The following is a 27,296-nucleotide window of genomic DNA, read 5'->3' on the forward strand; positions in this document are numbered from 1 at the left end:
TTGAAGTAGGTTTATACGGATTGCCACAAATGCATTAACTGGTACCCGAGCTTTCGGATGAACCAGCCCTATTTACCAATATCCCTGTGCAATATAGAAGTCGAGAAAAATATAGTGTCTCCGTACACTCGAAATATATGATAAAGAAAGAAATGAAGTCTGGAGATTTCATCCGATTTCATCTTATTCTGCGACTCAAATAAATATAGCAAAGTTGTTTACCCAAAGCTTCGGCTTCATGAAGAAAAATGTATATCAAAATAAGACAGGATAGCAAAATAGTTTACTCGACTTGACTTTTCGTGTTTTTATCTTGCAGATAAATATATAAAGGTTTGTAGACTCAACTCGTCTCTGCGACTTGAGTGGAGCCTACTCCCATCAGGAGCGCTGGATTTCATTAAGTCCTCTAACACGAGTCGATAAAAAGAGGGGCTGCGCTCAAAAGTACAGTCAAGTTCTTCATCGAGTAGACAACTTGAGTCTATGTCCAAGTGCAAGCACTTGCCCATAGACTCGGGGTCTACTCCCATCGGGAGCGCTGGTCGCGCACCCGATAGAAAAATAATTTCGAGACATCATCTACGCTACACATGATCTACGACATGGAACTCGCCTTGTATTTCTTCGACTTCGGAGATGGTTATGTTTGGAGTCTCTACGCAAGTCTTCGACTTCCCTAGACACTCGGGGGCTACTGACATGGGCACCCTTCGGGTACCCATTATTAGTATACCTAGCTCAGCCCAATATGGAGAAGGCCCAACAAAGCAACCCGAAGTAGTCGACTAGAACTCTTGTAAAACCCTAGGCTGGTTGCATATATAAAGCCAGCCAGGACACCCGATAAGAGTAGAGAACAGATAGACAACAGATAGACACCATAACTCCGCCTACGGCGGCACCCTGTAAACATACATATGATCATATACTGGATTGCTAGCAGCACGTAGGGATCCTCCACCGAGGGGACCCGAAGCTGGGTACATCGTGTGCCTAATCTCGTTCCCGAAATCTCCATCGTCGCTCTCTCCCGAAACCCAAGTCTACAATACGTAGACATTGGCGAGGTGATCCCTCATCGGGGGGGGGCTACGTTCCTCTTTTCAGGAAAAATAACATTAGGTTCATTATGATATATATTTTCATTTGGTACTTTCTCTTTGACTTTTGCAAAAACTTATATGCAAAAACTTGGTCAAAGTTCTTCATATCATTTGACTTTTGCAAAAACGTATATGCAATATAGGCCTCTTTGCCTAACCAATCAAAATGCAAACAATCGTACTTGTACTGAAGCAACATCATGAACCTGATTTATACTTGTCGTACCAAAATTAACACAGTGACACCAACTACACTGGGCAGAAAGTTTAAGGGTGTTTGCCTGAACTCGTAGTATATGACACGGGGATCGAACTACTCTTGACCTGCTAAATAGCATCATGAAAAGTTAGTACAATGTTCCAAAGGAAAAAAGAAGATGTTGAATATAAGTACATGGGAAAAAATATGAATACAATGTTTGGTTTTCAGGCCAGGAAAATATAGCCGAGTAGATCATTGGACATATAGATCTTATTGTGTACAGCCAGGCAGCCAGCTTGGGTTAGCTATGAAAATTGGTTGGATCCAGCACGTAAGATTCAGAGCTGTCCTAGTCGAGGAATGTTACAAGATTATTCGATGGTGATATGTTATTGCCCAAATAAACTAGATAAAGCCGCTAGATATCCTGCTAGCTGCAGAAGTGGAAAACAAGAACACATATTAGTAGGGTAGAACGATTATCTTAACGTTCTCAGGCAAATGTGGTGTTCTATAGTACACAAAACAATAATTTGTTGTAGCATTCTCAGGCAGCAAATAAGTTCTTTCGGTTCTTGAATACTACTCCCTCCGTACCTAAATATAAGATGTTTTGGGAGTTCAATTTGAACCCCCAAAATTTCTTATATTTAGGAAATTATAAGACGAACTTTCTCTTTATAATCAACTTATGTACCTGTCCCAAGATGCCGTTTCCTGTGCGACCTTCCAATACTAGTGCTGCAGTCAGTCCTAACACTGCCAATGCACCATTAATAGCTTCTGCTTGACGACGGTTCTGCAAAACAGACAATTATGATTTGGTAAAAAAATGTTGACAACATACAAAGTAGCATCATGTATTGATTGTGCAATTCAAAGGGCCATACAAAGGATGGGTTCCTCTGGAGTAATACAGATCATGGTAATGAATTAGAAAGCTTTGTAAATAATCAATATATACTGTAACTCCCTTTGTAAATAACTTCTTGTTTGATATTAACATAAAATTGCAGTGGAAAGTCTCCCACTGTTGCACCTACACAAAATGAACTAGGGAGTGACCCTATACTCAAGGAAAGAGGACGAACGACAAGATCATGATAAGAGACTATATATAAGGACATACCCAGTGCTAGAAGCTCTCACACTAGGTGGGGTCTGGGCAAGGATTATAGAGGCAAGCCTTACCCTGCAAAGTGCAATGCAGAGAGGCTGCGTCGAACCCAGGACCTCTTGGCACAAGTGCAATGCAAAAACACTATATGTATGAAAATAAAATATGTATCCCTAAAGCACTGAAGCATTGCAATTAGCAAGACTAAATTTGAATCCACACTTTCCTCTGTTTCATAGAATAAGGCCTATATATTTTTGGAAAAGTCAAGCTAAGTAAAGTTTGACCAAACTTTTAGAAAAAACTATGAAGAACCACGATATGTAGATATCATATAAAAATATATTTCATGATAACTCTAGCGGTGTTGAGTTCGGAGTACATATTAACATTTTTTCCTAAAAACTTGGTCAAACTTTATGTAGTTTGACTTTTCGAAAAAACTATAAGCCTTATTATTTGAAACAGAAGTAGTATTATGTAGGTTCCTCCACTTTGTGACACACCATCATTTTGGTTGACAGATGAAAGTAGACATAAAATTGGCGAACTGAGAAAAAACTCAGAACCTCGTATGTCTAGAGAAAAGTCATGTTCTGATTCCAACTGATAAGCAATAATTTCGTTAGCATATATCCTCTAGAAGTTCCTCTACAGAGTTCTAGACTTCTAGGGATACGGTTTCCATCATTTGACCAATCCTTGATCTGCATAGACAGTTGGATGTATAGTAGGAATAACTCCTGTTTGTATGCCTACATATATGTGATGGGTAACACAAAGATTTTTTTATTCCTTTAGAGGTGATTTGATCTAGTGGAAGTACAAGACAGAAATAATGCACCTTCAACTTTTCTCTGGCACGAATTTCTTGCATTTGTTTCGCTGCTAAGCGCTTAGCTTCAAGTGGATCAACCATTACCACGTTCTCACCTGAACTTCTCTTGCCTTGTGGTGCCTGGTTCATTTGAGTTCAGCATCCATTTAGCTACCAAACAATAATAAAGAAGGTGGTGACTATAATAAAGAAGCTACTATTTTTTTCCCAGGATCTCATTTAGAGGATGACAGAATTTCTAGACCAAGACACTGATATGGCATCCTAATTGGGACATAAGACAAATCATCATGCTAAAATTTATATAACAGTTCCTTCAAAAAAAAATTATATAACAGTTGATATGAAAGAAAGGAAATGAGCATACTCAAACAAATTCAGAAGTATGTAAAGTTGCATTCTAAAAGTGAAAGTTTCTGTTTCTTCACTGTTAACCTATGTTGTGTAGACCTACCAAACTCAGAACAAATTCAGACCCCAAAAGTAACGGCCTAGAAAGAAAGCCAGAATCATACATCTGCACTAGCAAGTGCCAGGAAGCTCGGGGCATGGCTTCTTCCATATAATTTATGTCCTGGTTGCTTGTATTGGATGGTCCATCTACAAATAAAAAGGTGTATAACTGAAATATCAGCAAATTTGGTGGAACTGTTGCTGATGTTAAACTAAAACACATCGAGAAAACATTCATTTGAGCACTGATACAATTAACTAACTATGCCCACCTTATCCACATTAGTTTACGTGGACACTTAAACTCAGCAAGATCAAAACTTCTAGATGATAAGGACAGACCCAATGCTAGAAGAAAACTTGTTGAAGGAAGAATGGGAACGGAATGCTAGAAGCTTGTTTTCTAATTTCGCAAAAAAAGCTTGTTTTCTATGGAGAACAAATCAACCAACTATCTAATGTCTTCTTCGAAAAGGCGAACTACCCATCGACCATGTAATGTTTGTTGCCCTTTTGCAAAGTATAACTGGTATGCCATCCCTTGTGTTTTTACCGTGAGATGTAAACCGAACAGTCTACTCTAAAGCACACATATAACGTGATTTACTTCATAGTCGAAAAAGGAATTGGCCGCTCTATGTAATTGTGCAATACTTTAGTCTCAGTGGCATGGTGCTGCAGGGTATCGACGATAGATGCGGGATGATATATACGTGCAGGAGGGTGGAGCCGTCTGGCGTCATGGTGGCATCGACAGCAGGTCTTGCAAGGTTAATGCGTTGATCTCTCTTGAAGATGGAGTCGAGGAAGACGGCGGGAGCAACTCCTGTGGTGCGTTGGCGTGCGCTGAGAGTCTGCTTGACTGGATGTGTTTCTCACCTGCTATTGGGCGGTCTGAGAAGGCATTTAGTTTTGGATGATTTGAGTTGGTGTATTGTCACCCTCTTCATCCCACTGTAGGTATAGTAAGGTTGCTTAGAGTTTAAAAGCCGTGTGCATCCTTTGGATGCAGAAGCTGAGGCGATATTTCCCCCATTTCGAAAAAAAGAAAAAAAACTTTGGGTTATTGTTGTATGAACCTATTGTTTGGGCACTAGGGAAAATAAAAAATAGAACAGGCTTTTAGTCGGAATACCTAATAGTCCTACTACTGCAGAATTACTGTACTATTATATTTGTCAATAGGTTCATTGGTGGGCTCTTTTACAGATGGTACACCAAAGAAAGTTAATACACGAAGGCGCAACAAGGCTAAGACAAGTAGTGGGCAAGGCGTTTAGCAGGCTCAGGATGTGCTTCAGCAAATCAGCATCTAATGTGATGATCATGGAATACAGAATACTAGACTTATGGTTTGCATTCCCTTAATGTTATGAAGTGAAAAAATGCTATTCCCCTGACGGTGTTTATTTGAGATGCCAATGAGTAGTCTTGGTAATTGGCAAGATGAAGATGACATTCGTTTTTATCGTTTTTTTTTCTTCCACAAAAATCAATAGCATCGGATACTCATAAATTTAATCCGAAATGCACGCAGAGCAATTGGAAGACACCACACGATTTCCTCGTGGGCTAACCACCGCAACGACCACAACATCCACAACTGAATGGAACGGACGGTGGTGTCACGAAGCACCTCACTCCCGACTTCAGTGGAGCAGGAAGTAGACATGAACAGCACCTAGACCATGAAATTTCCCAAGCAGAGTAGAGCAGAGCAAGAGTGAGCGGAATCGATGGACACACCAAGTAGGAAGAGGCATACCCGAACGTGGACGGAGCCGCCGAGCACACATGCCCGGCCGAGAGGACCGGAGACGAGGAAGAAGCAGCAGCAACCGACGTCCGGTGGAGCAGCCGGGGAGAGGGAGAGCACGCCATTCTCGCTGCCCAGCACCCGCCTCTCTTCCCCTCCTATTTTTTATGGACTCCAGCAGCCGTCGTCTTCCACCCTCTAGTTTTCTCCTTTCACTCCGCGTCGTAGTTATCCGACTCCACGCAGGCTTTTTCTTTGGACCTACCTACGTGGGCTTAGGCCGGCCCATCGCTGAGTCGGCACGAGCCGATTTTGCTTGCTTCGCCTCGCCTTGTGTGAGCTGAGCTGAACTGAACTGGCGCGCCACGACGGACGGACACCACCAACGTTACCTTCTGTGTGTGGCCGTGGGGGGACGCGTCGCGCGCCATGACCACCGCCACTGCCATCGTCGCCGGCCACGGCATCTCCTTCCGCCGGAGCCTCCACCTGCCGAACCCTCCGGGGAAACCAGGCTCCGCCTCCTTCTCCGTCGCGCGGCCCCACGCGCACTACGGCCGCCTCGCCGTTCCGGCCACCTCGCCGTCGCCGAGGCCGTGCCGGTCCATCTCCTCCGAGAGCCCCACGGCCGACACCGTCGAGGACGAAGAGGAGCCGCCCGTGACGAATGAGGAGGAGGACGATGTGGACCCGCTGGCGGAGGTGTGCTACCTGGACCCGGACGCGGACGCGGAGGGGATCCGGGAGTGGGAGGTGGACTTCTGCTCGCGCCCCATCCTGGACGCCAGGGGCAAGAAGGTGTGGGAGCTGGTGGTCTGCGACGCCACGCTCTCCCTCCAGTTCACCCGCTTCTTCCCCAACACCTCCATCAACAGCGTCACCCTCCGCGACGCGCTCGCCTCCGTCGCATCCTCCCTCGGCGTGCCGCTCCCGGACCGCGCCCGCTTCTTCCGGTCGCAGATGCAGACCATCATCTCCCGCGCCTGCAACGAGCTCGGGGTCAAGGCCGTGCCCAGCAGACGATGCGTCTCCCTGCTGCTCTGGCTCGAGGAGCGGTACGAGACCGTGTACAGCCGCCACCCGGGCTTCCAGAAGGGCACCAAGCCGCTGCTCACGCTCGACAACCCCTTCGCATCCAACCTACCGGATAACCTCTTCGGCGACAAGTGGGCCTTCGTGCAGCTCCCCTTCTCCGGTCAGTGCTGAATTGCCAGCCGATGCAGTTCTATTGTCACACTTTGTACTCCGTCTCTGCATTGTTTCTTGCTGATCGTGTGCACCCGTTAATCAGATGTGAGGGAGGAGGTGGAGTTGCTGGAGAGGAGGTACGCCTTTGGGGCGGGGCTCGATTTGGACCTCTTGGGGTTTGAGCTTGACGAAACCACGCTAGTCCCTGGAGTTGCCGTGGAATCTTCGCGCGCCAGGCCTCTGGCCGGTAAGTTTCTTATACTGAATTGCAAACAACTGAGGCAAGATTACTAGCCGAAACAACTAATTAGATGTTGATGCTTTGTAGTATCACAATGCTAAACGAGCAACGTATGCGCAGAAAATTCAGTTCTGATACGACAGATTTTAAGTATGCCAAGGGATTTCTGTCGTCAGTGCTGTATTTGCTTGTACAAAGGATTCATATATACCATCTCTAGTTGTAAGAGTTGTAGCTCGGGCCATGTAGGATGCTGGGTAAATGCTGTTTTTGCTAGAAGAATAACTTTTCTTCTTACACATGAATTTTTCTCTGTATTCCGCACACAAAATCAAGGCAAAGAAATATAAATGTTTTCCAGTCTCTTCTGCATCATGAGATGCACTCCGACATACAGATATACACATTGGGATAAATTATTATTTATAGCAAAAAAAAGGTTCAACTTACTATCAAGATTAGGTATGGGATTAGTATGTACTCTGTACACTAGTATTATTCCTAGGTAAGTCTGGTGCCTGGCATATGCCATATCTTACTGGGAAGTTATAGAAGTTTACAAGTTCGGCTGTAGGATAAAGGTAGCTCTCTTTTGAAAAGATTTAGCCATCTAGAGTGAAATATTTACAAAGCATCGAGGCATAAAGCTTTTGCACTTTCTCGAAAAATAATGAAATATGTACTCTCTTTTCTCTTACATGAGAGGTATGATCATGTGAAAACGAGAAATCATTTATATGCTCACGAGAATGGTTTAAAATTCGGTGAAAGAAAAATTTCAAGCCTCGCCAAAATTTCTGAAATTTTGTAAATTCTTGTGGAATTTGGTCTATCAAAAGTTGCGTAATTTTAATAAAATTTGACCTAATTTAAATCTGATCTTAATTTTTTTTGAATCTTGTCCAAATTTTGGTTATATTTCGTTGAAATTGTGATCCCTGCTTAGTGCTTACAATCGGTCACAGTACATTTTCTTGTATACAAATGATTTGATATAATTAAGGCCAACAGAATTAATTAGGGGTGGGATGGGATGTGGAATTATTTTGAAGAGTTGATACTAACATTCAGTGGGATGTTTTGGGCATAGCAATTATACCAAGAAATAAGCATTGCATCACGATATACACACATCCAGTCCTCATACCAATTTTAACTAAGGGTGCCACTTTTCACATGTTGCATCTGATGGAATTTCTGATCACGGCGATCAATCGATTTAAACCGGTGTGCAATGGCCCAGTTTCCGTGTCTGGCCTTATCGTCTTAAGATAAGCAATTTATCGACCTTTGTTTTTTCTCAATCCTGCAGCTTGGATGAATGGTTTAGAGATTTGTTCAATGGAGGTTGATACAGGCAGAGCGAACCTGGTCTTGTCAGCCGGGGTTTCAACCAGATATGTCTACGCCGGGTACCAGAAGAGTGCTGCAACGACGCAGGAGGCAGAAGCGTGGGAGGCGGCAAAGAAGGCCTGCGGTGGCCTGCACTTCCTGGCCATCCAAGAGAACCTGAATTCTGATAGTTGTGTTGGTTTCTGGCTCCTGCTGGACCTGCCCCCACCGCCCGTATGATCTGGGTAGCATGTGTTTTTGTGATTTCCACTGAGATCACCGTAGTATGTGTAGTGCCAACATCAGATTTTGCAATACAAAGGTGTATTATTTTAGTTCGTTAATTACTTATTACTGCACAGAGGTGTTACTACTTGAAAAAGAAGAAGAGGAAAGGCCATAATTTAAAGTTTAGTGCCAGTTCCTGGTTGTTGTGTTATGGTAGCCTGCGCTTTTGAGTCGTGGTTAGTCGTACGAATGTGTACCCCACTACCTCCGGCTGCACATAACCGAACTGAAACTGAAAACCGAACCGAAAAAAACCTAACCGTAACTAAAATTCAGTTTTTTCCAGTTAGTGGTTAGGTTAAGGTTAGCAAAAGTGCTAACCATATGTCTTTCAGTTAATTCGGTTAAAAACCGAAAAACCGTGGTTTTTACCGAAATAACCGAAGTTGTCCAGCCCATGCGCGAATGCGCCTCGCGCCCAACATGCCAGCATCCCGCTCCAGTTTTCCAAAGGCCTAGTCGTCTAACAGGCGCAGCCGCAGAACCGCAGAGGTCCCTTCTCTCCTCGCTTGCACAGCCGCTGCAGGCCAGGCTGTAGCTAGGTTCTGCTGGTGTTGGGTTCTGGGTGCTGGCGGCGAGCGATCTGCCTCTCACATCTCCGGTCGTCCGACGACACCCACCCCTAGGCTCCACCGCTCCATGCCTCCATCCTTTGTTTCCATTCCACGACGACCTCCAACTCCAAGTCCAGAAGGTCCACCTCCGCTCTCCACGGCAAGCACGCGGCGCGTCGTCCGCCTGCGAGTCCATCGATGGTCGCCCCCTGCACCCACTCATCCAGGCTCGAGCAGCTTCACGTGCGCGTCATAGTCTGATTGCAATTGGTGGTTCAGACCTGAAGTGCTTAGTTACCAGAAGAGGAAAACCTGAACATCATAGTCTCGTCAATGCAAGATATTGTTCTACTGGTAGTGGCCGGATTTTAGCACATAAAAAACAAGTCAGGCTATACCACTACGAATTTATTTATTTGGTACGTACTATACATTAATACATATCTTCTCTTATTATCTTGTGAGTCAGTGACTATACATCTCTTATGTAATATTTTCTATTACATGACACAAAAAATGTCATGCCAAAAAATCACAGATATTAAAAAAAATTCATGCCAAAAGTTGGCTGTTCAAAAAATCGCGTCAACTTTGGTTAGTTTGGTTATTACCGAAACCAAACCGAAAGTTATTGGTTATTACCGAAACCGAACCGTATTCTCGTACAAAATCGTATTTACCGAAGTATTAAAACCATCTTTACCGAAAAACCGTATTTACCGAACCGAATTAACCGAATTAACCGAACGCGCAGCCGGACCACTACCACTGACTGAAATTTAGTGTTATTTATCTGAAACCTTCAGTTTGTTATTGTATTCAAAATAGAAATTCAACTGCTTCAGAAGTCAATGGCACAATGGAAATGTTGACTTGGGACTTTCTGATTTGAAAGTTCTTTGTTTCGAGGATTCACATGTTTAGGAATTTTCCTATGTGTGTCATTTGATTCACATAGTTTAGAACTTTTTATATGGATCCCCCTATACTCTATTTTAAGGAAATTTCCATTCACTTGAACAGAACCTCTTGGCAACAATTTCATTGTTTTCTCTGTTGTATCCTTCTCCTTGTTTCTGCTCCTGCCTTCTCCCCGGATAGTTCCCGACATTTGGCATGTTTCATACTTTGTGGGTGCAACATCAACAGGTTTTCTGCTGATCAAGTTACAACCTAAGATCTATGATTATGGCAAACAATCATTGGTGCTAATCCTACAAAATTCAAGAGGGCATTATATTTTAATCTTGTGTTTTTTCTAGTATCATTCATTTTAGAAATCATATCAATGAAATGAGCCCTTAAAGCACTAGTTTGTTTTTAGAGAAAAAGGTCTCCCCTCGATTTCATTTAAAGAAACCAAGCAGCTACAGATGTTCCACCAAAACACAACAATCTCACAAATTTTTCCTTTTGAATTACAAGCCAGATTCAGACGAAGAAACTAAAGGAAACAAAGAACAAGGAGAATGCAGTAGAATCTCTAGCAGTTTCAGCTCTCTGTCCCCAGCTCCATATTCCTTGCTACATCCTCGAATCAAAAGCTTATTCTGGGAATCCACCTTGCCCAACTCCCGTTTGAATTGTAGACGTCCACAGCCACTCAGCTCCAGCAGCTTAGCGCACAACACAAACTTTTCCTTTTCTTCCTGTTTCACTTGCAAAGAACTCAAGAGTTGGATCCAGCGGGAGATGTTGTATATGACAGAATTTGGTTCAGCTGGCCGCTTGTTTTTAAAGCAAGCAACAATCCTAGCTTTTCAAATCCCCGCAAAAACAGCAGCCACCCCATTGTCATTATACATCAATGTAACTTTGCCATTATATCTACCATTGCTGTTAAAGTCAATCAACATAACTATAATCAAAGGATAGCTACACCATTATCAGCAGGTATTATGCATTTAACAATTCTAACTTATGGGTACAGAATGAAGGCAAATGTGCAATATAGGATAAAATCTCTGGATCCAATTCTGTATTGACATATACTGCTCCAATGTGAGGCAAAATAAAACGATCAGACATCTGAACATATGTTTCCAGACATAGAAGACAAAATGTATCACACTATATCAACCTAGATTTTCAGAAATAGAAAGCCGTTTGGGATTTTGGGCTGGCCCGAAATCATGGAAGCTTTCTAAGTGTGCTTTCCAAAGACAATATTAGCGGAAAGTGTTTTTGACACATGAGCACCAGTGCTCCCGATTTTACACACAAAAAAAAGTATTTTTGAGAGTCCGAAAAATTCTGAAATTTAATACGTGCTTACCTATACACATTCCGATGGTACAGTAGAAATTTCGGGGTAAAATATGCCGTATTTTGAGCTATACAAAAAAGACAAATTTTGATATATATACATCCGCAAATTTCCTCAGGTGCACCAAATCTCCACTCCAATAATAGCTACTAATGTGAACAATTCAAGCATGATTTTGAGCAAAATACATCTGACTCTGGTTGCATTTATACGCTTTTTAAACCATAATTTCGAGAACTTTTAGTTAGGAAGCAACCACAATAGATAGCACGTAGGTATATTTGTGCCACAGCCATTTAGTCAGCAGTTATGCAGAATAAAAGAACATATTTCTTCAGTGTCACATACTCACATGTACTATCTGGGCATCTTCTGTCAGTGAGAAAAATGCATGGTTAAACATACGGCCTTCTTTGGCTGTATAATCATTCAACTAATCTATTCTTTAGCATGTCTTCCACATGTTGTTCTTCCACTAGGATCAGCTTCTACGGTTAAAAAATTCAACAGTTCAATTACACCCTTTCCTAATAACAAGAGGGAGACGACTCCCTCCGTTCACCAATCTGAGTTGTTTACGTCCAAGAACGAGCTTCCATCGAGCCTGGGTACTCTCTCTTGATTAGGAAAAACCCTAGCCCATGTCCCGTCGCTGAAATGACGAGATGTCGCCTAGAGGGGGTGAATAGTCGTTTTAAAAACTATTACAGATTTGGCTTGTAAGAATACGGAATTAAACTAACGTTTATTTTACAAGCACAAAACCTAAATATGCTAGGCTCAACTAAGTGCAACAACAACAACTCAAGCTAAGCTAGATAGGCACAAGATAAATGTAACACACAAGTGATAGCAAAATATAAGTACATCAAGCACAATGGCTATAACAAGGAAAGTAAAGTTAGGTATAGGGATAACCGAGCCATGCGGAGACAGAGATGTATTCCCGTGTTCCCCCACACAAGGTGAGGTACGTCACGTTGGAGAGATGCGGGCTACCACGAAGGTCTCCCGGACGCCACGAATGCTCACCTTCTTCTCCAAGCCAATACCACGAAGGACAATGGTCTTTCCCTTATGGCTAGCTTTTCCTCCACTCCGAAGATGGCAAGCTCCACGAAGAAGAATCTTGGGCCTCTTCACAATCTTCTTCGAAGAGGTCACCGGAGCACCAACCGCCAAGCCAACTAGGAGGTCACCCCTCCAAGCGTAACAAGCTCACAGTCTCTCACTCGAACGAATCGTGATGGAGAGCTTAACACTTATGCAAGGATGCAAAAGTAAGAACACCAAAGGTGGTCAAATCTTTCACACTCCAGTTCCACCAAAGCAACAAATACTTTGAGGAACTAGAGAGGAAGAACAAAGGAGGAATCAACAAATGACTACAAGATCTAGATCTCAAGATTTTCCCTCACTTAGAGGAGAAATTGATTGGTGGAGATTGTACTAGATCTCCTCTTTCAAATCCCTCAAGAAGATGCAATAGTCATAGGAGGGATAGAGAGGAAGCAAGCTTTTGAGGTTCAAAAATGGAGTAGGAGAGAGAGAGAGCAAATAGTGTGGTTGACCTTACCTCCTTAAGGAGGAAGAAAGACTATTTATAGTCCAAGGGGGAAAACTAGCCGTTTGGGGAATTCCTATGACCCGTACCGATGGTAAAACCGGCACCGCCAGTTCACACGCCGGAATGGTCCGGCGAGCAAACCGGCTGACCGAAACCACCGCCGGAAATATCTAGCACACGAGGCTGGACTGGTTCTGAAACCGGCACGCCAGTTCCCTCGCCGGAACGAGACCGGCTCACCGGAACGAAACCGCTTTTGCCTAAACAGTGTACTGGAACGTGTCCCGGTGAAACCGGAACCATTTTGGCTCACCGAGATATTCCGGCAGGAGAGTCGGCACCACCGGTTTCAGCGTTGAAATAGCCAGAACCCCTCAAACGCAGTTTTCTCGAAAGAACTTAACTTTGACAAAGTTTCCAAACTCCGATTGAGATGAAACCAATTTTGTTGGAAAGATTACGACGAATAGAACAAAACAATTTTTTTTGGAAATATTGAGACCCCTCAAAGAATATTTTTATATGATTTCAGAGAGGGAGCCTCCCAACGTCAGGAAATGGTAAAGACGTCCAAACTCGAAAACGCAATAGAAGATGCATGCGGATTCCGTTTTCGATGAACTTAGGCTTGTTGAAAAGCTACCAAAAACTCAAGAACCTCACATAGAAAAACACCAAGAAGCAACAATAATATAGGTATGCAAAGTATGGAAAGGATTGAGCGTCCTAAGATGATGTGATAAAGTTACCCAACCGAAAGCCCCTCTTGATAGTGCGGATATCTATCCTATAACCCGGTCTCCCAACAATTACATTGAGACCGGTAAAAGGTTAGCAAGGCCATACCTTTTCCTTGCGCTTCACGCTTGATCTTGATGACAACGCTTGCTCCACTCAAGACAGAATGCTTCACTTGATCGTTGTTGCTTCGTGAAGACTCACAATTGCTCCCCCATACACCATTATGGGATAGCTCTATTGAGGCACATCTTCACAAGTACATTATCACGAAAAGGACGACAAGCTTCAAGCATGATATCTTCGATATGCATATCTTGAACTTGCCCTTCTCAACCTTGATGACATCCATACTTGATGCCAATACCAAAGATATAACACTATATTCATGGAATCCACACTTGAATCCAACATATGGACTTCAAGAAATACCTATGAAATATTCCTTCATATAATCACAAAGAAAACATTAGTCCATAGAGGATTGTCATTAATTACCAAAAACATACTTAGGAGCAATGTGCCCTTACAGCCGCGCATAGGGCACAGGCCGCCGACGTTGCCACTTCCCCTTTCGCTGGCGAAACCACCACCCTCCCAAGCGCCGTAAGCTCCCCCGACCCCCCTCGATTCGACTCGCTGGTGGGCATCGCTTCTTGCTGTTGCGGAGGACGGATCGTTCATCCGTCGAAATGAATCAATTCGGTGGGAGCATTCATTGATCCGCCTTTTTGATGGTCTATCATCGGAGGTTGGATCATCTTCTTTCCATGGCGTGATCTTATGTCTACGCACGCTTCTATTATTGTAGACAGTGTTGGGCCTCGAAGTGCAGAGGTTTGTAGAACAACAAAAAGTTTCCCTTAAGTGGATCACCCAAGGTTTATCGAACTCGGGGAGGTAGAGGTCAAAGATATCCCTCTCAAGCAACCCTGCAATTACGATACAAGAAGTCTCTTGTGTCCCCAACACACCCAATACACTTGTCAGGTGTATAGGTGCACTAGTTCGGCGAAGAGATAGTGAAATACAAGTAATATGGATAATTATGAATGATAATTGCATCTGAAATAAAAATGGCAGCAAGCAAACATGTAGCAGAACTGGTTGTAAACGGTGTTTCAATGCTTGGAAACAAGGCCTAGGATCATACTTTCACTAGTGGACACTCTCAGCAATGATACCTTAATTGAATACATAGACATTATCACTTCACTACGCTACTCTGAACCACTCTCCGGTTTGATAACAAACATAAATTCACCGCGTAGGGATGCATAAGCACTCCTTAAAGTTCGCATTCTCAATCTATGGACGCCCCACACTATCACCTTGAGCATACAAAGATGGTACTAACTAGACACCACAATTCATAAATATTTCTGTAAATTAAGCTTACGAAACAAATACGGTGTGCACACTATCACCTTCACACCGTTGGACAAGGTGTCCCTGGAGATCACATTATAGAACCACTTGAGTAGCATAATAGTTGAAGAATATCTACTTATTCAACTAGATTACAAAGCTCATGATCACATAAAGATCATACATGGAGAGATAGATATACCACATAGCTACCGGTAAAGCCCTCAGCCTCGGGAGAGAACTACTCACTCCTCATCATGGGAGTCAGCAACGACGATGGAGATGGCGGTGGAATCGATGGAGATGGCTCCGGGGGCAATTCCCCGTCATGGCATGGTGCCAGAACAGAGACTTCTGTCCCTCAAATCTTGTCTTCGACGGCGGCGGAGCTACAGAACTTTTCGTGGACGAAGGCTGGTTCATTTAAGGTTTTTGCATCGGGAAACATTTATAGGCGGAAGGGCAAGGTCGGTGGCCGCCAGGGGGCCGAGACCACCCCTAGGCGCGGCCATGGCCTAGGTCGCGCCTAGGCCTGGTCTGGCCGCCCTATGGTGCTTCTTCGTCCCCCCCTCTGAACTTCGTCTTCGTTACGGAAAATAAGATATTCGACTTTTGTTTCGTCCAATTCCGAGAATATTTCTTGTACAACTTTTCTGAAATACAAAACAGCAGAAAACAGGGAACTAGCACTGTGACATCTTGTCAATAGGTTAGTGCCTGAAAATATATAAATGTGCAACAAAGTATAAGCAAAACATATATAAATTGGTGTAAAACAAGCATGGAGCATAAAAAGTTATAGATACGTTTACAACGTATCATGACTAGATCTGGCTTGAGGATTTCTGTGGAAGGAACTCGTGTTATGATTGGGCCGCAGCTTGCTGGATCCTTAGTTCGTGGACATAGTGTGGTTGCATCGCGCCTCGCACCGCCGTATGCACGGGTGTGCGACGTGATACGACTTGGCTCGAGGAGTGGATCAATGGCGGTTGCTGGGCTTCAGCCTAGTACTGTTCATCATGGACCGCTTGGAATAGTTGGATCTCGCGATAATTTCCCTATATCTCTTGTATGTTGTAACCCTAATTTCCATTCGAGGGTTGTGTTTGTTCCCCACCCCATTCCGCCAAGATCCACTCTACCTCCACAGATCTGGCAGGAGATCCGCTCCTGTGACACTAGATCTTTCGCTCAGGTTGTAGCCTCTCCACCAGTGATGGATCGCCGTTTTGGTGGATCCCGCCGGTCTCCCCCAAGAAGATCTCCTCCAAGGAACTACTTTGGGAGTAGACCTAGGGTTGGCTCAGATGCCGATAGGCGTGAAGAACAACGCAGATTGGAAGATGAAAGGCGTCGCGACGAAGCGTGGCAACGAGAAGACTAGCTAAGGAGAGAAGAAGATAGGAGAAGGAAAGATCAAGGGAGGCTGCGTGACGAGGAACGCCGCCGCGTCGAGGAGAGACACAGTTTGCACACTTCAAAAATACTACTCTTTAGAATGAATACTGAAAAACATAGCAGAGCAGAAAATGTGAAATCCCGATCAGTGATTATTTCTTTTTAACAGATCCCGATCAATGATTGGGGTGGAGGTGGAAGCACCTGATGCTAATCCTCTCATCTAGTAGGGAAAAAAAAAGCGGAAGGAAGCGGATACTCCACGCAAGAAGTTGTAGAAATGGGCAAAGCCCAGTTGGCTACGAGCGGGGTAGGATTTCCGCACGGGCCGGCCCCGGGGTGCTGAGTCCACCGCGCACGCGGGCCACACCGTGCTCCGAGGGTGCGTGCCGGTGCGAGGGCCGATGGATCCACATCCACTGAAGCACGTATCTCACGGTATGATTGCTGCACCCCCATGGAGCTCTCACAGGCGTTTGGATTTTGGACCGTCCGATCGAGCTGACGTGGCGCGATCTCGGCCGACCGTTCCGTCCAGGGCGCTGAGGCCCTCCCACAGACCCACTTTTTATCCATGGGTCACTAAAAGCCCATCCCGGCCCGGTCGTGCGAGGAGACAAAACGAGCGCCCCAGCCACACCCACGCCCGCGCCCCTTCGTTCTCCCTCTTCCTCGCGAGAGGCGGCGGCTGCTGCGCCTCCTCCTCGATGCACCTCCGCCTCCCCTTCGGCCCCGCACACACCACCGCCGCGCGCCATGGCGTTGCCAGGAGGAGCGCCCGCTCGCGCGCCCCCTTCCCCTCCTGCTATTCCTCCCTCCGCAGCCGTCCTCCTCGTCCTCTTCTCTCCCCCAATCCCCACGCCCCCTCTCTCCAATCCCCTCAGATCTCATCCCTTCTCCTCTGCCACCCTATTTGCTGGTCTCCTCCATGGTGGGCGGACCAGGGAGAGGTGAAGGGACCGTGCCATGGCTGACGAGGTGGAGCTCTACGTGAAGCAGACCGCCATGGGCCCATGGCTGAGGAGGTGGAGTAGACATGAAGGAGCACGCGGGGAAGATGACGAGCCAGGCCATCTACATCAGCCCCTCTGCCTCCACGACATCCATCTTCCTCAAGAATGTTGGCCGGTTGAGCTCCCCCTTTTCTGGAGGAGAGATGGCAGGGAGCTCGACCTCTATTGACTCATCCCCGGTACCATGGCGTCCAGCTGTGACGGCACTCTCCCAGGTACGCCCTCCTGGCCTCTCAACTCCCTTGTCTCTGCCCCTCTCTCTCTCCCGTCTCACTTCCCCTCTCTCTCAAATCAGCCGGCCGGAGGGCTTGTGGCTCCAACAGATCTGATCTCCTCCGCCTGAGCTGCTGCTCCTCTGCTCCTGGGATCTTCACCCCCACCGGCAGGTCGATCTCCTCCTTCCCAACACTCTTTTACATGTTTTAGAGGCACTATGATCCAACAGATCGAGGGCATTAGCTGCTTGGCACAAGCAGTCCAGATTTTGTGATTTGGCGCCAAACACGTGTTTGTTGTTATGCCTATGAGAAGAAAATCAATATATGTGCTTACTTGCTACTTATCTCGCCTAATCTGATTGTACTGGTTTATATTTTCTGTAATAATATACTCATCAATCATATTCAGTTGGCTAAACAGAAAAAAATCATAGTTTGTTTCATCATTGTAAGAACTAATAAGTTTAGTAGTATAAATTATTAACCTGTTGTAGTTGAGAAGGGAGGGAACCAGTGAGAAAATGAAGATGTCTACAAGCTTGGTTCCTGGCTGAGACAAGGTGATCAATTAACTAAGACATGCTCTGTGTTTGGTTGGAGTTATGCCCCCCTCTCTTATTTTGTGCAGCTTACAGGAAAAACTCTGCTCGATTAGGTCATCAGGTACATGCAATGGCTGCAGAGCCAAGTTGAGACAAGAAATTTTTTTTTTTGCATGCACACTGATTTTTTGTAATGGTGTTTGAAGGCTAAACTGAATTTTAGAATGTTTTGATTTAGCTTGTATCGATGAAGCTCGCCACTCTCAACCCAATGATGGTGTACGAGCTTGGGCTAGACACTGGAAGCATGTACGGACAGATGTTTGACTGGTAACTAATCAGGACTTGATGGCAATGAAGCAACATAGTCAGTACATCTCTCTCTCTCTCTTTCTCTCTCTCTCTCTCTCTGATAGGATCATCTTGAAACCAACTAAGCAATCATCTATGCCTGAAGAAGTGCTCTGGGTAGCTCCAACTTGAAAGTGAGCTAATGTGACATGAAGTGGATGCTTTTTTGCTTGCTCTCCTTAGTTAATAATTCCAATAGAATTTCACCATACTCATTTTTGCAACCATTAAAAACCAGAGCTATAATGAATTATGGCAAAAGGAGTTAACTACAGTCACTGATCTATGTGTTCCTTTTTCTCTCAGTTTCATAACATGGCAATCCTCAGCTATTATGGTGCAGCTGGAGACGGTGTCCGACGGCATGGTGAACCTCATGGTATCTTCATTTGCTCTGTATGTTTAAGAACTACCTGTTGCGCTTGCCCAAAAATAAAATTTTATGCATGTTTTGTGACCATATGCCCTGCATTTGTGCATGATATATATTTTTGAATTAAATTAGATTTCACATTGTCCATGGATCGATCTTCGCATTGTTCGGTCAAGGTTGTGACATTTCTGAAACTTTCTGAATTATTTTTGCAGGCAAGTCCCGAACGGGAAGGGCCAGGAGGTGCTATGGAGTCATACACGATGATAAAACTCTGTTTCAACCGTGGCAGGTTTCAGAATTCATATTTCCAGTAGCCAACATGGAACTGATAGTTTGAACATCCTGTAGGTGGCCCTTTGAACTCTGTGAGTGAACACTTATGCTCTTTTTCTTCCTATGAGTAGATCGTATTAGATGTTTTTCTGATTTTTTCTAGGAGTAAAAGAAAGAACCTTGCTCCCTGATAGAGTGTAGCACATAATGCACGTGGGTGAAAACTAAATACCATTTTTTCTGTAATTTATATGTGAAATGTCTTTGTGCAGCTGTTTCTCATTTTATATGTCAGCACTAAACGTGGGTGAAAACTAAATACCATTTTCTCATTTTATACCCTAAACGTTTCAGCACTTCTTTTTCTCTCTGGTTAGTTGCAACTGGTCAGGATTAGCTAGACATTTAATGGTTCTCTAATGAACATATACAATGGATATTCAGTACAGCATGTGTTTGGAATTTCACTAATATTCATAATGTAGCGTTCTTTTAATATATGTATATGCTCGAGAGCAAATAGGAAGAGTAACCACACAGAGATCCATATTGCATAACTGATTGGATAGAAAATATTGACTGTGATGCATTAACTGAATTTTCGCTTTCAAATAGCATGTGTTTTCAGTTTTACTAATGTTGATAGCATACTATTTTCAAATGCATGCTCGATATATAGTACAGTATGAATTAGAGTTATTAAGTTTTCCATTGCTCTTAGGGATACACGACTATGAGCCTATCAGACAGTGGGATACATACTTATTTGTTTCTTTATAGTATACAATTCTTCTCCATGGTAATTTATAACTACTCTAATATAATGCTATCTGAATAGTCAGCTTGGCTATTACAAAGAAGTAATTGTTTTTCTGAATGCTCAATCTGTACTGCTCCTGGAAGTGAAGATTTTAAACACACATTTTCCTAATTACTTTGTGCTAGAGATTAGTAGTGTACCTTTATGATAGTATCCCACTTGATCCTATTTTAACTCATGCAACTATATTTGTATAAGGTGTGATCCTGTGACATATTTACCTGGAACTAGAACCTCATGCATAGTTAGAAGAAATATATAATCATATTCTTTTGTCACAGGAACGATTACCTCATGCATAGTTAGAAGAAATATATAATCATATTGTTTTGCAATACCACTATAAAAAATCTTGATATAACTTCTACCGAACCACTTTGTAGAGACTATCTGTATTGTATGGATACTTAGGATCCGAGAGGCAAATATGTTTGTATAATTCTGTCAGGTTTGTGCTTACAGGAAGCTTGATTTTTTCTTATTTCTATTCTATAAATTATCTCTGTGTTAAATTCCATGCTTCACCTGTAGTTCTTTAATCATACATGCAGTTTTTCAATACTTCTCGGATATTCTTTTGCTACTTCGCCTGCAGTTCTTTAATCATACCTGCAGAGTTACATGAAAAGATGAGGATGATTGCGTCAAAATGTTATATAAATTTTGTGAGTTCGTTGCAATAAGCAGAGTATGATATTATAAACGAATCTATTTAAAGATGTTACAGATTAGGTAGTTATTTATCTCACTTACTCTGCTTATTTCCAACTTGATTTACTTTAGGTACCGTACTTCAGTTAACTTATTTGTGCAAAGGAGTGAGAGGGCATATACTGCAGATTCTAGAGGAATTTTCTACTGTTCACTTCTTAATTCGCATGTTAGAATGTTTATTCTCAGTTTTGGGATAGTGCTCACTTGATCAATACATGTGTTTTTGTAGCTCATTTTGCTTGATTCATACCCACAACCCATTCATCACTAGAGCTTGTCATGCCTGCATTGTCATGGACCCTCACAAGGCACCACCAGTCAATAGTGTGTCCAGAAAAATGATTTGTCGGTCCATAAATGGAAGCGGGTTGCTACCCCTGTCTCCCTATTGCTTAGGTTCTATATGATTGGGACTGACCCATAAATGAAAGACTAATGGAACATATCCCTTTCTCTTCAAGTTCAAACTATTAAGGGATTTGTATTAAAATAATGATCATCTCCTCTTGATGATAATGGCCTAGATTTTTTAAATCTCCTTTCCTTTGACAGTTATATTTTTGGTAGATCACATAATCATGGTGTATCATGTGTCCTGTTCAATGCAGAATTGTATGTACACTTTTTGTTCTCAGCGTTGCTCATGTTTCCCCCTTCGAGTCAAGATTATTTTCTATTTGCTTAGTTGCAGCTATAGGGGAAGAGTTGCTTCTCTTTTTAATCATCTTTCATGTTACCATGAAGATTATGCCCATTTAATTCAGCTGTGTACATAACACATCCATGTGTGAAGGCCACGTGTGCATGGTTATTAAAATCGTATTTACTATTTCTATAGTTGTATTGGATTCCTCCATCTCATTCCAAAAGTGTGTTGTTCTGAAGAGTAACATTTACCAAATGATAGAAATGAGAGTAATTTTTTTAAAATTTACATGGTTTGGACCACACAAACATTTAGAAATGGTTTGGACACAAACTTATGGCCCAGAAGTTATATATGCAAGATGGAGCTTCGGCTTCTAAGACAAAAAAATAAATTTGTAGCTAACTAAAGAGTTCTCATTTGATTTGGATTACAAACTGCAAGTGCCAATTATTAGTTTGCCTTTATGCATCTTATATCCGAATTTAGAGGTATTTTAATATTAGTAATGTCCGGTAAGTGTAGTTGCTTTGTTCGTCTTTTTGGAACTATTTTTTCATTATTTCTACTAGGTGGGGTATATTTGAGGTGGAAAAACTTGCAGGCTAATGTCTTGCCATTCTATCTGTTTATAATTACATCCAACAGGCTAAAGATGGCTCTTGGTTGACGGTGCAATTTTATTGTCGCATTGAGATCCCTGAGCTACAACAAGCTGGGGCCAAGGCCGGAGGAAGAAACAAGGTTCTTCTTATGGCTGCTCCTTCAAAACGGACTTTGGACTGCCGATTGTTTGAGGAACAGGAGATGGAATCACAACAATAACTGCTGCCTGTGTGGCCAAGCTCTCGAAGATGCCAATCATCTCTTCCTTTCGTGCCCTTTTTTGAAGGAGGTCTATTGTATAGTGTTGTCCACTGAGCTATGTCAGTTCAGGCTGAACTTATTGAAGGTTCTACTCTGGTGGAACAATTTGCAAAGGGATGTACCTGCTAATTGGAGAAAGGAGTTTGCACTTATTCCTTGTGGATCATTTGGAATGAAAGGAACTGCTGTATTTTTCAGCAAGAGTTTCTTGCCCACCTTGGTTGCGGTCAGGATCAGAGAAGAGCTTGACTTATTTAGTGTAGCGCCTAGGGTTTAATTTCTTTTCATTGACCCCCTTTTTTGTTGCTTGGCCTAGGCCTGTGTAGATAACTTTGTTCTCTCTCTCTCTTCTCTATGAAGTATAAAGCGGTGCTCCTGCTGTTAAGGTAAAAAGGCATTACATCCAACATATGTTTCTTTCAGCTCAAAGATAATTACATCCAAATGTTATATGCTTCTGAACTTGAATTGAATATTCACAGTATGTTAGTTGTATCTGCTCAATTATTCTTTTGGGTTGACTATCCCTACAAAGAAATTAATCCTGGTAATATGCTTCTTGATAAGAATGGTCACATGCAGTTATCTCATATCTGCCTGTGCAAGCCAATTGATTGCTCAAAATTGTCAACCTTAAACGAAAATGACTCTATGACCATTGACTGGGTGGCACACGCTTCCTCAAGGACCAAACAATTTTTCTCTTCAAATCTTATGCTTAATTAATTGTTGACCTATGATTGAGTTTGTCTTAAGTGTGTCAGGTTGTTTCTTTTAACAATATATGTATATATGTTCTTTGGATTGCACAATGGAAAAAACAACTTATCTATATGAATCCTTGCTTCTAACTGTAAACTTTGCGATTGTACATATCGTATTGTAGAAACTTATTTATCATCAATTTGTATACGTATTTAACATAGTGTTTTAGTTTTCGAGGTTTTTCCCCATAAAAGGAATCGTAATAAGGACTTGAAATTTGTGGAAATTATCAAGTAGTACTTTCTTCAGATTCCGATCCAGAGTATATTCCTATTCACTTGTTAAAGAAATGGCTATAAAGAATGAATTAACCCTTTATCCCTTTTTTCTTTTTAAATACCCCCTACCCAGGGAAACAAGAGTAGGACAAAAGATATGAAGTGCAATCCAAAAAAAATTGGAATTATTCCTTCCTCTGATACATATTCATACATAATTCCTTATAAACTAATTCCTAAATCTTTTCATTTATTAATTTAATTACTATAACAAGTTTTTATTCCAAGATTAAGTTATTACTGAACAAAGAAATCATATATGCATAATGTACATTGTCACGATCTCTACGGGGTCGTGCGCCAAGGCGCACATCTAAATCTAGTACTAGTAGATCGGAGGTGCGCACGCGTCTCGTGCAGCAATGGAGCGGCGCAGGCAGATACGTACGTGCATCACAAGGGAACAGCACAACGTTCCTGCAGTCTTGTTCGAAAGAGTGCGATGTATGCATGCTACCGGCCGTGTTCCGGTGGCTTGTGGAAGCAGACGGATTGTTATGTGGCTGCTAGGGTTTGGGAGGGAGAGAGAGGGCTGCGAGGGCGCGAGAAGGCCGGCCGGGGCCTTTGCCGGGCAAGAGGGAGAGGATTTCCTTCTTAATTCTTGCTTGATTAGATTGATACATCTCCTCTCCATATATAGAGAGATTTACTTGACTCCCAAGCAAGGCTTACTTGAACCCTAAGCAAACCATAATACTAACGGGCCCAGACCCATGACGTACTCTAAGACTACACCCCACCTAGACATGCAGCTCGTCCTCGAGCTGCAACCTAAACAAACCATGACTCGATGCAACACAACCCTAACACCTAAAAACGAGCATTTTACATCTCGGCTTGTTTTATTACTCTCAGCCTGAAATAGACTGGGACGCTTTATTGTTGACCCCTGAAAATAAAGTGGACACCATTCACCCGTCGGACGTGCACCTATACAGCCACCTGGATCCCATGGAAACCAGCGGGACAAAAGGAGCCCGTGCGGCGGGCGGCGGCGGAATGCAATGGTGCTACGCAGTGCGCTCCTGTCGGTGACACCATGCCTTCTCCCCGCCGGATGACTGTCGATGGCGCAGACTTTGAGGTCGCCGCCCGCAGGAAAAACAACATGTCCGCCGCCCGTGGGGGAAACCGCACGCCCAAGATCCCCGACGCAGCGGACGAGATCGAGGTCCTTTGCGCAACGAAGCGCAACTTGGAGGAGCTGCAGCTGTAGATCACGCATCTCCCGCACACGCCGACGCGCTAGAAGGCCGCGCGCAGCAGCCTGCAGCCTCACCGCCGCCGACACGTGGCGGATAGCGATCCAAGCCGGAAGCGGTGACGGCGACGGAGGGAAATGGACCTGGTGGAAGGGCATCCCGGGCGGTGTCGATGTAGAGCCCGGGGCCAAGGTCGCTCCCACACCACCGAAAGGCAGAGACGGCGTCGGTGGCGGCAGCAGCAGTTGCTGCTGTTGCAGCTGCCCACCGAACGGCAGGGACAACGTCGGTGAGGACAACAACTGCAGCGGCAGCGTTGGTGAGGACAACAGCTGCAGCGGCAGCGTTGGTGGCGGCGACAGCTGCTGCTGCTGCAGCGTCCCGGTGGGGAAGAAGGCGGCCGGCTGCTGGAGAAGAGGAACCCCCGGCACCGAGGTAGGGCCCGGCCCGGAGATGGTGGGCAGCGGCAGCGGGGACTGCAGCAGCCCAGCGTCGGGTGGCGGCGACGACAGCAGCAACGTTGGCTGCTGCAGCGAGGCCACGACCGTGACGGGGCCCGTGAGGGGCTGGGACGGCCACGCCAACCAGGGCGGGGTGGTGGCGGCGACCTCGGCGGAGACCGCCAGATGCGGTGGCTGCCGCGGCAGGAGCAGTGGCCCGGTGGTGGCGGCTGGTGGCGCGGCCGGCGGCAGCCCGTAGGGGCCAGCTAACACTTGGTATCAGTTTTCCCGGGTTCGATCATGTCCAGCCCTCCACCGAGTTCTTCCCACCCACCGCCGCTGCAATCCGACGTCCCCGCCGTTCTCTCCCCGGCGGAGATCATCGCAGCCCTCCGCGATCTCGCCACCGCGGTCCAGGAGATCCACCTCTACTTGGCTGGCCCCTACGGGCCTCCGCCGCTGGCGGCGCTGCTGCCGTGGCAGCCGACGCACCAGCGGCCTCCATGGCGATCGCCGGGCCGCTGCAGCCCGACGCCGTTGTTGTCGTCGCCGCCACCCGACGCCGGTTGCCGGTCCCGCTGCCGCTGTCCACCATCTCCTCGGCGCCGGGGTCCCTCTTCTCCGGCCACTGCCGCCTTCTTCCCCACCGGGACGCTGCAAACAACGGCCTGCCGCCGCCACCAATGCCGCCGCCGGCCTGCTGTCCTCACCGACGCTATCCCTGCCGTTCGGTGGGCAGCTGCAACGGCGGCAACTGCCGTCGCCACCAACACCGCAGCAGCGGCTGCTGCCGCCACCGACGCCGTCCCTGCCTTTCGGCGGTGTGGGAGCGACCTTGGCCCCGGGCTCTACATCGACACCGCCCGGGATGCCCTTCCACCAGGTCCGTTTCCCTCCGTCGCCGTCACCGCTTCCGGCTTGGATCGCTATCCGCCACGTGTCGGCGGCGGTGAGGCTGGCAGTCGCCGCGCGGCCTCCTAGTGCGTCGGCGTGTGCGGGAGATGCGTGATCTGCAGCTGCAGCTCCTCCAAGTTGCACTTCGTTGCGCAAGGGACCTCGATCTCGTCCGCTGCGTTGGGGATCTTGGGCGTGCGGTTTCCCCCACGGGCGGCGAACATGCTGTTTTTCCCGCGAGCAGCGACCTCAAAGTCTGCGCCATCGACAGTCATCCGGCGGGGAGAAGGCATGGTGTCACCGACAGGAGCGCACCGCGTAGCACCACTGCATTCCGCCGCCGGCCGCCGCGCGGGCTCCTTTTATCCCGCTGGTTTCCATGGGATCCAGGTGGTTGTACAGGTGCACGTCCGACGGGCGGATGGTGTGCACTTTATGTTCAGGGGTCAACAATAAAGCGTCTCAGTCTATTTCATGGTTTGTTTAGGTTGCAGCTCGAGGACGAGCTGCATGTCCAGGTGGGGTGTAGTGTTAGAGTACGTCATGGGCCTGTGGCCGTTAGTCTTATGGTTTGCTTAGGGGTCAAGTAAGCCTTGCTTGGGAGTCAAGTAAACCTCTCTATATATGGAGAGGAGATGTATCAATCTAATCAAGCAAGAATTAAGAAGGAAATCCCTTCCCTCTTGCCACCGGCCGTGGGCAAAAGGCCCCCGGCCGGACTTCTCGCGCCCTCGCAGCCCTCTCTCTCCCTCCCAAACCCCAGCAGCCACATAACACGGATCCTCCTCGATAGTCGCGTATCGTGCTCCCACGAACGCACCGACCACCCGACCTGTAGGTCTAGTTCTAGAACCAGAAGCAAACGAAGCATCCGTCGAATCGGATCCACCTTCAGACGCCAGCATGCATGAGCTAGCGCGTGTTGTCACACCTCGATCAATCCATCGTACAAGTACGTGGCAGATGAATGAGACGGCCGGCGCCGGCTCGGATAACTTTCGAGCCGCACCTGCACGCACGGGTGCCGACCGGCGAGCTGCATGCCGCTTCCGGTGCTTCGGATGTGCAGGCATTGGCACCATGCGCGGCGCGGTGACCGGTGAAGCGCAGCGCAGCGGCGATGTGAGATGAGAGGAAGGATATCGGCTTCCCATGCAGCAGCTGCAGATCGGTGAGAGCAGAGCGCCGGCCCGTAGGCCGTAGGCCCGGCCGGTGGCTGGATCTTCACGCACAGATTCTATTCCCTCCATGCATGCATCCACCGGTCATGGTGATCCCTCAAAAAAAAAAAAAAAAAAAAAAACGTACGCGCTGCCCAGGGCTACCTACTGCGCTTCTCTCAAACACAGTGGCTACCTCCACACACTTACTCGATCCATCTCTTCGACCCTGTCCCCAAATCTAGCTTCTATGCTACTGTACGTACCTACCTAACCTACCTCGTAGATACGATCGTGCACGCACGCAAGGTTCATCCGTGTC

General features: G+C 45.4%; 3 protein-coding genes across 19 annotated transcripts; 2 read left to right on the top strand and 1 right to left on the bottom strand.

Moving 5' to 3' along the window:
- Window positions 1–1,471: 1,471 nt before the first annotated feature.
- LOC127307149 (uncharacterized) lies at window positions 1,472–5,655 on the bottom strand. Its single transcript, XM_051337854.2, has 5 exons — window positions 5,482–5,655; window positions 3,779–3,863; window positions 3,270–3,383; window positions 2,006–2,107; window positions 1,472–1,742 (listed from the first exon to the last, which is right to left on the bottom strand). The coding sequence occupies exons 1-5, from the start codon at window positions 5,595–5,597 to the stop codon at window positions 1,698–1,700; spliced, it is 462 nt and encodes a 153-aa protein (XP_051193814.1). The 5' UTR covers window positions 5,598–5,655; the 3' UTR covers window positions 1,472–1,697.
- A 140-nt stretch (window positions 5,656–5,795) lies between these two features.
- Window positions 5,796–8,647, top strand: LOC127307148 (protein TAB2 homolog, chloroplastic). The gene is made up of 3 exons (XM_051337852.2): window positions 5,796–6,667; window positions 6,764–6,907; window positions 8,214–8,647. The coding sequence occupies exons 1-3, from the start codon at window positions 5,902–5,904 to the stop codon at window positions 8,471–8,473; spliced, it is 1,170 nt and encodes a 389-aa protein (XP_051193812.1). The 5' UTR covers window positions 5,796–5,901; the 3' UTR covers window positions 8,474–8,647.
- An 8,382-nt stretch (window positions 8,648–17,029) lies between these two features.
- On the top strand, window positions 17,030–22,657 carry LOC127307146 (uncharacterized). 17 transcript variants are annotated; one of them, XM_071822777.1, is made up of 8 exons: window positions 17,035–17,643; window positions 17,724–17,814; window positions 18,141–18,206; window positions 18,282–18,309; window positions 18,427–18,518; window positions 18,846–18,918; window positions 19,128–20,456; window positions 22,017–22,657. In XM_071822777.1, exons 5-7 carry the CDS (start codon window positions 18,436–18,438, stop codon window positions 19,227–19,229), a joined length of 258 nt encoding a protein of 85 aa, XP_071678878.1. In that variant the 5' UTR covers window positions 17,035–17,643; window positions 17,724–17,814; window positions 18,141–18,206; window positions 18,282–18,309; window positions 18,427–18,435; the 3' UTR covers window positions 19,230–20,456; window positions 22,017–22,657. The 17 variants fall into 17 exon arrangements, 11 of the variants coding, with proteins under 11 accessions (XP_071678877.1, XP_051193811.1, XP_071678876.1 ...); XR_007855199.2 differs by having other exon boundaries at window positions 17,031–17,643; window positions 17,724–18,206; window positions 18,427–18,555; XM_071822776.1 differs by having other exon boundaries at window positions 17,031–17,643; window positions 17,724–18,309; window positions 18,846–18,935; window positions 19,128–19,259; window positions 20,392–20,456.
- Window positions 22,658–27,296: the final 4,639 nt, after the last annotated feature.

The sequence above is a fragment of the Lolium perenne genome, chromosome 6 (assembly GCF_019359855.2).
Source record: "Lolium perenne isolate Kyuss_39 chromosome 6, Kyuss_2.0, whole genome shotgun sequence".
Classification (NCBI taxonomy): Eukaryota; Viridiplantae; Streptophyta; class Magnoliopsida; order Poales; family Poaceae; genus Lolium; species Lolium perenne.

What these genes read in the sequence shown, in the direction of transcription:
- LOC127307149 (XM_051337854.2), bottom strand. Translation starts at nt 5,597, where the DNA reads ATGGCGTGCTCTCCCTCTCCCCGGCTGCTCCACCGGACGTCGGTTGCT. An exon ending in TGGCACTTGCTAGTGCAGAT is followed by an intron (nt 3,384 to 3,778) that starts GTATGATTCTGG and finishes CAAATGAACCAG; the next exon opens with GCACCACAAGGCAAGAGAAG. An exon ending in GAAACGGCATCTTGGGACAG is followed by an intron (nt 1,743 to 2,005) that starts GTACATAAGTTG and finishes CCACTTCTGCAG; the next exon opens with CTAGCAGGATATCTAGCGGC.
- LOC127307148 (XM_051337852.2), top strand. Translation starts at nt 5,902, where the DNA reads ATGACCACCGCCACTGCCATCGTCGCCGGCCACGGCATCTCCTTCCGC. An exon ending in CGTGCAGCTCCCCTTCTCCG is followed by an intron (nt 6,668 to 6,763) that starts GTCAGTGCTGAA and finishes CCCGTTAATCAG; the next exon opens with ATGTGAGGGAGGAGGTGGAG. An exon ending in GCGCGCCAGGCCTCTGGCCG is followed by an intron (nt 6,908 to 8,213) that starts GTAAGTTTCTTA and finishes TCAATCCTGCAG; the next exon opens with CTTGGATGAATGGTTTAGAG.
- LOC127307146 (XM_071822772.1), top strand. Translation starts at nt 18,226, where the DNA reads ATGCTCTGTGTTTGGTTGGAGTTATGCCCCCCTCTCTTATTTTGTGCA. An exon ending in TACGGACAGATGTTTGACTG is followed by an intron (nt 18,519 to 18,845) that starts GTAACTAATCAG and finishes TTTTTCTCTCAG; the next exon opens with TTTCATAACATGGCAATCCT. An exon ending in ACGGCATGGTGAACCTCATG is followed by an intron (nt 18,919 to 19,127) that starts GTATCTTCATTT and finishes TTATTTTTGCAG; the next exon opens with GCAAGTCCCGAACGGGAAGG.